Source organism: Neodiprion pinetum, chromosome 2 (assembly GCF_021155775.2).
Source record: "Neodiprion pinetum isolate iyNeoPine1 chromosome 2, iyNeoPine1.2, whole genome shotgun sequence".
Lineage (NCBI taxonomy): Eukaryota > Metazoa > Arthropoda > Insecta > Hymenoptera > Diprionidae > Neodiprion > Neodiprion pinetum.
Window position 1 is genome coordinate 24079959 of NC_060233.1, and position 12438 is coordinate 24092396.

Genomic DNA, 12438 nt, shown 5'->3' on the forward strand with positions numbered 1-12438 from the left:
TCACAAACAACGGGGTTACTCAGTTGTGAGATCTTAAATTAATATGACAAAATGGAGCTGAAAGCTCGCTGGATTTTTGGATAGAGTAACGTCGTAGGAAAAGTTTAAATGCTAAAGGCAAAAGGATTTTACCGCGAGACTGTACCGGAACAAGACAACGAATCTGGTGGTAGAAGCGAAAAGGACGAGCCGATGATCGGTCGCCGTTTTTATAGGTGTCGATCGTTGCGCAGAACGATCCCCTTCTTTAACCTTTGTCAACTTCTGCGCGCCATCCCCCTTTTTCTAGGAATTATAATTAGGGCACGATATCTTCGGCGCATGTTCGCCCATGTTCTTAGTTCTTTAGCTATTACTATATTGCAAGCTTTTTACATATGGTATAACGCTGTGTTGGTGCGGTGGTATAGGCGTCGGGTCGTTGCGCTGTAATTTTCCACTCTGCGTGGGCTTTAATGTTGGGGCAGCAAGCCCCCCTTGGCCCCTTGGCTACCGTGCTTCTTCCCCCGGTGGGCATTAGGACCTGGGCCGATTTTAGCAGCTATTTCCTAATATGGTGATCGTAGTGCGTGTCCGCTAGAGGTGACCCATGTTTCGTAGTGCACGTTAGTGCCGTGTGCATTTTCGGGGTCACGATGCACTGGATTCTATAGTACTTTACTTCTTAAATATTCTCACTATGCTGTTCGTTAAAAAGTCTATACATTAAGATTGCCATTCGGTTACTTGTCGTTTTGTTAGTTTCATAGCGCGTAAATATGTGAAATTTCATATACATTATAATTGATTACTGTCGTTATTCACCTGGAGTACAATAGCGATTGCTTATGAGACATAGTTGCTATCTGCTTAATATTATTAAGATTGCGCTGCTGCGAGTATTCTTAGGTGTTTGTGTTACAACAATCTTAACAGATTTAGGGTATTTAACAATTTGATAATTTTTAGAGCAAGTTTACATGTGTGCTTTCGTATATAATTCTCTTCTGTAATTATCAATTCTTATATTGATATAGATCGGCTTGGAAGATATTAGAACGTTATTCTTATGTTTGTTGGTTGCCTGGCACTGGGCGTTGCCACGTATACATCTTCGAGTTTATTCCTTGGTGTCGTAAAATACTTGTAAGGAGCTATGGATATGGTTTTTTATGTTTTACCTCAAAACTGGTGTCAGCTTTGCTCACATAAAAGGGTTGCTTGTTAGTGTATTGATATATTTATTGTAATGCTATCTGGTTGTTTCGCCTTACAGAATCCTTTCGTGAGTTGATTGACCTTCAATCGTTTCGCCGTTAAGTTTCCTAATGTGTTCTCTAGATGGAGCTCTGTATGGCTCCACATTGGAGATCTGCATTGCCTTCAAAACGCTGTGCGCGCTGCCTACAATCTGGCGTTACGGAGTGAGGTATGATTCATGCCGGATAATTGGTATTCACGATTTTGAAGGTTTTGCAGTCTCTGGTTTTATGGATTATTGCAGCAGTGCTATCTTTACAATATATTAGTTACAGACTTATCTATGGTTTTACAGTCTTTTATACTCCAGGCTATATGGTATAGCGTAAGTTGCTTATAGTGTAGCTCTGAGCTCCGAATGCACAAATGGCATTGTCGAGTATTATATAATAATTGGATATAGTTATATATATATATAATTGTTAGTTAATTATGGTGTTAGTATGACAATGATATATAATAACGTATAATAATATTATAGCTCTTTGTAGTGCGAAGAATTCATAACGTAGTTTTTAAGCCTTGGTTAGTGAATTTCATAGTTATTTCTATCTAGGGATATTCCAAATAGTCAGACAGTTGTTTTAATACCTTATGGTTACAAGGTTCTCGTACTTCGAGTTAGGTTAGTTGATAAAAGTGATGTGCAATAATAATAGTCGATAAAACATACGGACGTTCCGGTCGGATGTTACAAACCTGTGACATTCTGTTACCACAGCAACAAAAATAAATGTCTAGAAGGAATTTGACTAAGTCCGTGTTTAAAAATTGACAGACAGTACAGTCAGCAATCTTTCATCTCTTTTGCGCTTCCAAATTCGTGGATAGCTTTGACTCTGTCCTAGGGAATTTTCAGTACTGTTAGTAAAGTTACGAACACGGCCTAAAGTGGGTAGCGTTTATCATAATAATAATAACATATGGAAATTTGCTTCTCGAGAGTGCGCCGCGAAAATATTGTAGTACCAATATACGTGGGGGAAAACTCAGAAGTTCTACTGATCCTTGTTTGGTTACTTTATCACCCAGCTCGATTCAGGTAGTAATGTTTTGCAATAGGTTGTCGAATAAGGGTGTGTGCTAGAAATTGATTCGATCATTCATAATATCAGAAATCAATCAAAAGTGAAATAGTCATATTTAAAACACGTGTTTCGTTTATTCGAAATACAACTTGAATGTAGTGCATGTAACTGTATGTAGTGTATTAACTTCAACCGTGGCGTATGTAAGACCGTGATATTAATTCACCTAATTTACTAGTACTTTCAAAATAGAGGTAGTGAATCTATATTACATTAGTGGACTGAAGTTCCAAGCATTTATTTGAATAAAAATGTACCTAACCTACAGCATACCAATTTTTTTAACCAAATTTTCTCAAACTTAATTTACAAATTTATCATTCATACTAAATCTCAAGAAAACTCTTGTATACAGTGAAGAAGTTTTGCGAAAACTGCAGATACATATTATATTAATGCTGCAGATTTCAAGTTCACAAGGTTATAAAAAGTTGTTTAGCTGGACGAGTTAGCATAGCAAATGATCATTTTATCCGGGTAATTGATCATTTCAAGCTTGCAGTATTAATTTGAGGACGATTTGTGCCTTGTAGTGAATATAAATATTAAGTTACCGTTACATTGTACTTATTTCACTGAAAATATTAAAACATATAATTAAATTCTTCAAGTCCAAGTCTTCAATTTAGCAAGCATATTTTGAATAACTTATATAATTGATACAAGTTTATCACCTAGGCTTGATACATGCAAATTCATTAAACCATTTTCCTGATTTTATCAGGTAAAATTTGAGAGATTGCTAACGATGGTTTTTTATTTTTTAAACCACATCACCTGTGAAAATTGTGAATAAATTAAATGTAATCAATACAATGACAGTCAGGATTAAATAAGCAAGTGTGCAGAAAATCACATAAGGCTGAAGTTAATAACATCAACGTAACAAAGCATCAAGAGAAAAATCATATTGTGCAATCTTAGAACTTTCAAGGAGTCGGCTTTGATTTTTTATGATGTTTCACTTCAATTTCAAATATTCCTAAAGGTGCGAAGTAACGATTTTTTCTAAATATGCATCATTATAGTCACATTACTAACTTCATCCTTGTAAAATCACAGTCATTCAATTCGAATATCTTTGATTGACATGCGATTTCCAGAATACAATAATCTAGAGAAAAATGCATTGCCATATGTTTAAGTTCAAGAATTTGCAAAAAATCACGAGGTATTGTCTCATCTAATACTACCATCTGACAATTTCTAAAAATCGTAGTCCAGTTAGTAAAAAACCTCTTAGATATAGGGTACATCGACCGTTCGTGTCGACGGTTGATTATGTACATTTTTTTATAATCAGCGTTAATGGTAATAGTAGATTGTGAATTTTGCAAACAATACGACAAACTTGTAAGTAATTGAATGAAACAAAAACACTAAAGGTACTGTTAAGCAAAAATATCAGAAATTTCATTAATGTGTGGCTGACAAGTTGTACCAAGGTCGCAAAGAAAGAGCACTCTTATCTTAATGCAAATCTAATGCTGGTTGGCTAGCTAACAGACTCTGTTTTTTACAAAAATAGTTTTGTATAAAAACGTGTGCCCCAACGGGAACTTACAGGTCAGAATGAAATTTTAACTGTTTGTAAATAAAGACATAGTGTAAAATTGAATAAAATATTGATAAATAAGTCAAATCAAAAACAAACGAACTCGGAAGAATACAGAATATTTTTGTACATTATATTTTGTATGAGGGTGTTCTTGGAGTAAGATTGAAAATTTTTATCTCATTGTTGATGTTTTGGCTTTGATGGAAGCCCTCCTAAGACTTTATTTTAAACCAAACAAAACAGGTAGGAGTAAATTTACATAGAGTACATTATACCTTGATTATTCTAAATACAATAGGATATGTCTCAAAATTAAGTTAAATAAATTCAAGCTATATCCTCTCACCATTAATTCAATGTTTAAAAGGAGAACGGATGAAATGTAATCAATGCTTTAATGAATCAACATTTGTATTTAGATTGAATTGGTTAATCATCATGATTATTGTTCTGGTGGTAAATTTCAAAAGTTCTATAGGTACGAGTATTGTGTACATTTTTGTGATCAATTCTAGGTAGTATTTGATGCTGATATAAATGATACAATTTATACTTCTGTATGAATAACATGTATGTGGAATAATGTGTAAATAGAATTAATATGTATCCCAAGAACAACCCCTGGAATCATGGAAGAGTGACTGATTTCTCACAGCGGCAGTTTTCGATTATAAATCATTCAAATGCAGAACAGGCTGATGATCACTGGATATACGGTCATCCGAAATCCATTGTTTCTCACATTGGGATATAGAAAATATACAAGCATCCATAACAACCAACCAATCAACTATAAATGTTTTAATTTTTAAGCATTTCGAAGAGATATTTTTGCCAGATGAATTGAAAACTCGTTGATGTATTAATTTTTACAAATAATATGCACAATAACAGTCCATGCTTAATTGACGAACAACTTCTTGATGGAACAAATGACGACTTTGTAAGAACTGTTGTTGATTTGATTTGTGGCAATAACTGGTCTCATTTTGACTGTTTTAAACAATAATGAAGTATTCTAAAAAACGACGAATTTTAGAAAATAATTTACTAGAGCTTCTTTTATAATAATTCAGCATATAAAGATTGCCGCTTCTTGGTATAGATCATGGCAAGAAAAAGTATATACAAATTCGTGTTCTCCCAAACTTTTTCATGCTGCGTGCTCATAGAAATGCTAGAGGTTCGAATCCGTCATTCAATTACACTCACACCACTTTGCCTGTTCTCGTTAATCACAATAACAATATGTACATATAATAATAAAATCGCACTTTCTAGACAAGCTAGAGACATTTCGGTAAATCCTATGTTGTCAATAATTTCACTATTAACCATAGTCACACTTGACACTGTCGCAATTTGCACTCCAGAAGAGACAGTTACCTACACCGCTATAACATATTAGGAATACAGCGGCCAGAAAGACAACACTACAAATGGTGCATGGCTTTCTTTCAAGGAAAAAACCAATTAAATACAGTATCATGAACATGACATGAGTCTGAAGTAACGCAGGATTCACTGGTTTTGGTATTAGTAAAACAGGAATCAACCATTGTAGGCAATACATTGTTTTTTCCAGGTACAATGATTTCACCTTGAACCACAAATCTGCTTCCGTTGTTTAGAAACGTCAGATGGTTGAGCCACTTTGAAAGTGATAAACATTTAATACGTTTCATCAACGAAGTTTTACATCGTCACTTTTTTCGCGTTATATTTTTCACAGCATACGAGGTTAGCTTTGGCAAGTGATTTCACATTTGCGTAGTAGTCAGACTATCCACGCGTGGATGACCGCATCATACGTAAGAGACAATTGCGATTTTCGATTGTCAATTATCACACGTTGCGAAAATTATTCACGGCTGCTCCAATCCCTATCTGGTGAGACTCGCACTGGTATCAAATTTACCCACCTTTTGTACTTTCCAATGATTATAATTAGTTACGGAATTCAAGTTATTCTCCGAACATTGGCTTGCAGAACCCACGGACATAGTGGGTATGTGCGGATATACACTGCGAGCACTGTTCAGTGCTCTTACTGGGGAGAAATTCGTTCCGTTATAGACTGACTGTATACAGTCGCAGTATCCTAGGGAAATATATGACGTCATAAATTGTCGCCATTTTTCTACTGTGAACACTGGCGTTTTCGAGGTAGGGTGCTCTCAGTGCTTTGATCACGTGATCAACAGCGTTCAGAAATTTAACAGCTTCCACTATTGATAATTATTATTATTGAATATTGTCATTTAAAAATACCGGCCGTTAAAAACAAAAATGAAAAATTTGAAGAAATTGTGTTTATTGTAGTGTGAAACAAATATTATGTATGAAATCAAAATAACGCCAAAAAATGTCGATCACCGTATACTGTACTGTGTTCCGTTTTAAACAGTAACCAGTATAGCTAACTATAAAGGAACGGCTTCGCAGTACACACGTCACACCTTACAGCAGAGATGCTTACAGTGCTCGCAGTGTATATCGGAACATATCCAGTATAATTCCTATGTCCATGTTAGAACTCATCCTGTTACCGCCTCTTTAGTCCTTAGGCTGGATTTTCACGTGCGGCAAACAGCTGGATGCAGCATATTTTAATTCGTTATTTCACCAAAATCACTAAGTTAGACATCACAAAATGGTGATTTTGGTGAATTGACCGATCATAGCATGCTGCGTCCAGCTGTTTGCTGTATGTGAAAATCTAGCCTGAGTGTGAGATTCTTGTAACCGGAAGGTTCAAGGAACCGTCTAGCTATTATAAATATCCCTAGGTAGAGAAGCCCCTTAGAGCATATACAGTATGGTGGCAGCCTGGTGACAGAAAAAGTTTCCCCGAGCCGGCGAAAGAGAGGGACATAGTATCTGAATTTTCGTCTAATTCAACTTCACTACGATCCTTATCATCTATGTATATCGCTAAGGATGTAGTCGGTATATACGCTATAATTATAGATTATTGGTGGCAGATTATTGGTGGCAGATCGTCGTTCCATAACAACTGACGGGTCACGCTCTTTGCCCAATCTGGCATGACTCTATTGCATATTACAACAATAATATTACCAGCTCGCTTTATTTCTAAAGTTCGCATATCTAGCTGAAATCTATCAGTGAATAGTGTGATCAATTTTTCCTGGTTTGCCAAGAGATTCATCTGCAAAATTGAAATGTTGATGTAGTAGTTGAAATCGTGATTTTGACGAAGGTTGTTAATTGTGAGCGGGTGGCTTTTAGCGGGGAATTGTGTGGTTGGATTTGTGTCTTCTTGGAGTAGGGGAAGCGTGAGTTTTAAAATTTTTGGAGTTTACTCCTTAAGAAACGATTTGAGTTATAAGGCCTGGTACGGAAATTTTGTGTGGGGTAAAAAAATATATATCTGTAGGATTGAACGTGCAAAACAATGAGATGGGATACATTACAGAGCGTATCCTATACTCGGGGTCGCCTCTTTGCGCGATGCCTCGTAGTCTCACTGTATAGTTCACTACCTCTGGTCTGGGAGTTGAATGTGTGCGTATGTTTGTACGGGAGTGTTGTGAAGTTCTGCCGCAACTTGTACGCTGCTGCTGAGTACAGGGTATGCATGCTGTGTAATAAATATAAGCTACCGCGATACATCTAGTAGCATTCATTGTATAGATTCAACGTACGCAACAGCAACCTAACCATCAACTTTTAATGTTTTGATTTTAAAGTTTTCTTGTACTTCTATGCATTGATACGTGTATTTTTATGTATCATTAAACAAATCATCTAGTGATTAAAGTTAAAATAATCCGAATAATTACAGGTATATGTTTGTTTCTCTTATCGTTTTGGAAAGTGCGTTCATCTACCCTCTTTTTAAATTCGATATATATCATAATTATTGTTCGTAAGGAGTAGGTAAACGCCAGTCGTGCGTCGGAGCTGACACACACACACACCTTTTTTCTCATGGATTGGTGGGTAGCGATATTGTTTCGTATTTATTGGCTGTTCGTCGGTTGTAGTTATTTGATGTTTAATTACCTTAGTGCATCCTAAATTATCGCCTGGTAGGTGAAATATATCTGCGCTTGCTCGGATTAAGTTATAGACATTCTCTTTTTCCTCGGTATTTAAGTGTTCTAATCTCAATAAGGATTCCAAAAGCTCGACCCTGGCTTTGACTAGGTCGTCGTGGGAATTTTGAACCATGAATAATCGTTTTATTTTTGGGATATTTATTTCGTTAGGTTGATTCGTGTTTTGCGTAGAGATATTCCGTGGGATTGCGCACGTTATCTTCCTTTTATACTGGTCTTCGGCTGTTTTCGTATAGGGTTTAGATTTGCGGATTCGCGTAGACTTCTTTATTTCTTGTCTTCTTGTATATTTATTTCTCTTGGTTTTTATTGCATTGATTTATTTCTTCTTTAAATATCGAGGTGTGTTTATTTATTACAGCCTTGTTTGCGTTGTCAGTAATATACTGTCCCATTAATTTGATTTCGTTTAATTTACTCGTTGTGGGTTTACTGGGTTTAGTTTGATTCTTCTGAGATCTATCTTCTCGTTTCATGGGTTTATTGGATTCACTCAGGTTTACTACAGAATTATCATTTCTTATGGATTCGTCGGAATATTCATTATTATTTTCCTCGGATTCGTCGGAATTACTTTTACACTTGTTACTCGTAGTTTTATTTTCATACTTCACGGATTCATTGAACTCACTTGGTATTATCGTAGTTTCATTATTATTTTTCATGGATTTATCATTATCTTTCATAGATTCATTGGATTCAACTGGATTTATTGCAGATTCGTCGTTATTTTTCATGGATTTATAGGAATGTTTCGAAGATTTATTATCGTTTTTCACAGATTCATTGGATTCACTTGGAGTTATCGCAGATTCGTCGTTATTTTTCATGGATTTATTGGAATATTTCGTAGATTTATTATCGCTTTTCACAGATTCATTGGATTCACTTGGATTTATCGCAGATTCGTCGTTATTTTTCATGGATCTATTGGAATATTTCGTAGATTTGTTATCGTTTTTCACAGATTCATTGGATTCGCTTGGATTTGTTGCATATTCGTCATTATTTTTCATGGATTTATAGGAATATTTCGTAGATTTATTATCGTTTTTCACAGATTCATTGGATTCACTTGGATTTATCGCATATTCGTCATTATTTTTTATGGATTTATTGGAATATTTCGTAGATTTATTATCGTTTTTCACGGATTCATTGTCGTATTTTATGCATTCGTCGGGATATATTTCATATTTTGTGGGTATGTTCTTATAATTAACGGTTTCTTTTGCATTCTCGCTTTTGATTTTAAAATTCTGGGTATCTGATTCTAAAGAGTCCTCTGTTTCACTCATTTCCTCCAGGATTTGCGGTGGAATCCTCAGCCTTACTTCCGAGTCTGACGTATTAATTGCATAAAGGTACGCTTTATTATATCGATTTGCTACTAACGCGTTCCCTATGTAGACGTCGCCTGCGTCTATCAGAGGTAGGTACCCTTCGGTTTACTCAGTTTTTTCGAGATTGATACGGATGCCAAGCCGTGTCCTCGATGGAATTACGATAACATCTTCCGGATTTTTGACCTTTTCCTTTCCTTTAAGAGGTTCGGAAATTTCCGTCTTTAAATCGGATTTTGTATAACCGAGACACCCGTTAGATTCTACGTCTAGGAGCGGTAAAACCTCGGCGCCTAGTTCGGTCTCCGCGAGTTTGTCGCAGTTGCCAGTCTGCGCTCTATACGGAGTCGTTTTTTCCTGCTGGTTTAGAAATGGGATTTGTACGTTACCGAATTCTAATGTGCCTTTATCAAAATTTATCTGAGCTCCATTTTCGTTGAAGAACTGGGATCCCATTATTCCGTCCTGTGGGATTGGTAAATTTTCCGGAACTATATGGAATTGAGCTTCGGTTCCTATTACGTTTATGGGAATTTCTCCCATAGTTTCTACGCACGCGGGGACTATTCCGCTAAGATTAAATTTCTTTTGTTCGTTTATTTCGATCTCTGACCTTACACAGTTATTTTCTATAATGTTCAGGTCGGAGCCTGTATGCAACATGAATGTACTCGGATTTTGTAATTCGCTCGCTTCTAATTTGATCGTAGGGATTATACTCTCTGGATTTATGATCGTGTTGATTGATTTGTTATCGGAATTTTGAGGCGGATCTATAATTATTTGTTCCATATCGCTTGTAGGCAACGTCACTAGTTTTCTATCGGTACGCCCTGTATAATAGACAAGGTGCGGTTGGGTATTTTGAGAGCCTCCGAGGTCGCACCGTCGTTCGGCAGGCTCTTCCCGTTTCCCAAAAATGAGACTCGATTTTCTAGCGGTATTTGATTTAATCTACCACTTCGCTCTTTAATTGGACATTCACTGATTAAGTGACCGTAGTTTCTGCAATATCGACAGTGTTCGTGTGGTTGTTCTGTCTGGTATTCGTCAGGTCGGTTCGAATTGTAGGGCTGATAATTTGTTTGCGGAGTATAACGCGTTTGTCTAATTATTTGATTATCGTCGTACTGATTTGGACGCTGATTTCCCTGTCTGAAATTTGATTGTGACCTCTGCGGGCTAGGGTCCCTTGAATAAGTTCTCTCACGGTACAAGTTATTGTTGGGATCAACGTTTCCGCGGTATTGATTGTTCCCTTGATAGCGATTTTCGCGATATTGATTATTTCTAAGATAACCTTGTTGATTAGGGGAGTTCGACCTTCGATTACTGTAATTGTCTTGGTTACTAAAATTCGGAGGTCCCTGTTGTCGATTGGGACGATTTTCTCTTGAATCGTAACCGGGTTGCGGTTGGTCATTTATTTGACGATTTTGATGTTTCGGAAATTGATTTCGCGAGTTAGTGGTATTTTGCAGTTGGTAGGTGTTCGAGTTACGTCGAGCATCCGAATAAGCATCTCTCGAATTATAATTATCCCTATAGTCTGCTCGATTACCTTGGGTAACATAAGTTTGGTTCCGAGGTTTACGGTGATCGTAATAGCTTTTATCTAAATTATATTGGCAATCGTATTTATCGTGGTCGTTTACTCCACATACAACGCAATTGTATGGTTGAAACATCGCGTAATTTATCGTAGCGTCTTGAATTGTGCTAGGTTGATCTCCTAGTCTAAGTTGGATTTTAATTTTCTCCTGTTTCTCTACTTTCATTGCCGCGTCGGCCAGTTCTTTTAGAGTACCGGGTACTGTGGGGATTTTTCCGTCGATTTCGGGTCTTAATCCGCGCAGAAAAGCGGCTCTGCCATCCGCTTCGGTATTTCGCGTAAAAATTTCGAAATCATCTTTACGTTGTTCTTGCAAGAATGCCTGTCTTATATTTTCCATTGCTTCGCGTACCCTTGATGCGTACGTCACGACGTCTTCATTCTGTCTTTGGAAAATTTTCCCTAGTTCACCCTGACACAGATTAACGGATTTGGCTGGTCCATAAAGCTCATTTATTCGCGCGGTTAATTCGTCTACGGTATCGAACCGTTCGTTCTCGATCACACGTCGAGCTACTCCCTTGATTTTATCACGTATTATTCGCGCGAGGCTTAATTCGACTTGAGGCGGAACCATTTCGCGTGCATCCTTGCATCCCTGCACAAAACTTCTAACCTGGGACGGATTGCCGTCAAACACCGGGACTGCCTCTAAGGCATCCTTAATTGAGATATAATGATAAGTCGGTGCGGGTAAGGCGGTTGCGCCTGTACTTGCAACGGGTTCGCTCACCATTTTGAATTCCTGAGGAATCTTAATATGTGTTTGGGATTGATTTTCCGAATCAGGCGTTTGAATAAGTATTTGAGTGGGTTTTTCTGTTTTTCTCGAGTTCTCCGGAGAATTTTTATTCGTTGGATTAGAATTTTCGTTGGAGATTTGTGACTGTTCGGGAGTTAGACTTGAGTTTCCTGACGCGTTCGTCTCCTCTAAATTTTCTAATTGTCCTTCAAATAATTGGGTGCCCTGCGTACTAACTTGTGATCTGAGTCGTCGGTCTGAAGGCGGAGTATGTACTACGGCTGGGCGTTTTTTATCGATAGGAGGGTCTTCCTTTCCCATTTAATGTTGGGATTGCACAATCGGATTTATTTGTTTATAACTGGGTTGGAAATGGGGATTAATTGTTCGGGATTCGTATAATAGCGACAATTCCGGGGACTGCTGAGACGGAAGAGAGACAGGACAGGTTTGATAGCGGGGAGCTTGAGAGTAATAAAAAAAAAATATTTTTGACTCGTTTTTATGAATATGGATAACGAGTTGGGGTGCTGTGATGTTCTGAACAACTCTCCTTATTTTATGGGTTCCCCGATCAATAACCGATGCGTATGTGATGACTGAATTTGAATTTTTGTTAATAAGGTTTATTTCAACTTTTAGATTCCGTGTCGGAGGAAAAGGAGTTGGAAATCGTTGAAAGTTTGAACGGGAGGTATTCAGGAATAATTTTTGCCTTTTTCCTAATCTTTGCGTCTTCTTCGCTAATTGTTCTGGGTCGCGTTGGGGGCT

At 37.2% G+C, this 12438-nt stretch overlaps 2 protein-coding genes across 2 annotated transcripts; both read right to left on the reverse strand.

Moving 5' to 3' along the window:
* Window positions 1–2370: 2370 nt before the first annotated feature.
* On the reverse strand, window positions 2371–5945 carry bc10 (BLCAP apoptosis inducing factor bc10). The gene has a single exon (XM_046611311.2). It carries the CDS (start codon window positions 5456–5458, stop codon window positions 5216–5218), a length of 243 nt encoding a protein of 80 aa, XP_046467267.1. The 5' UTR covers window positions 5459–5945; the 3' UTR covers window positions 2371–5215.
* Window positions 5946–10125: 4180 nt separating this feature from the next.
* LOC138190393 (myb-like protein AA) lies at window positions 10126–11988 on the reverse strand. Its single transcript, XM_069133179.1, has one exon. It carries the CDS (start codon window positions 11986–11988, stop codon window positions 10126–10128), a length of 1863 nt encoding a protein of 620 aa, XP_068989280.1.
* Window positions 11989–12438: the final 450 nt, after the last annotated feature.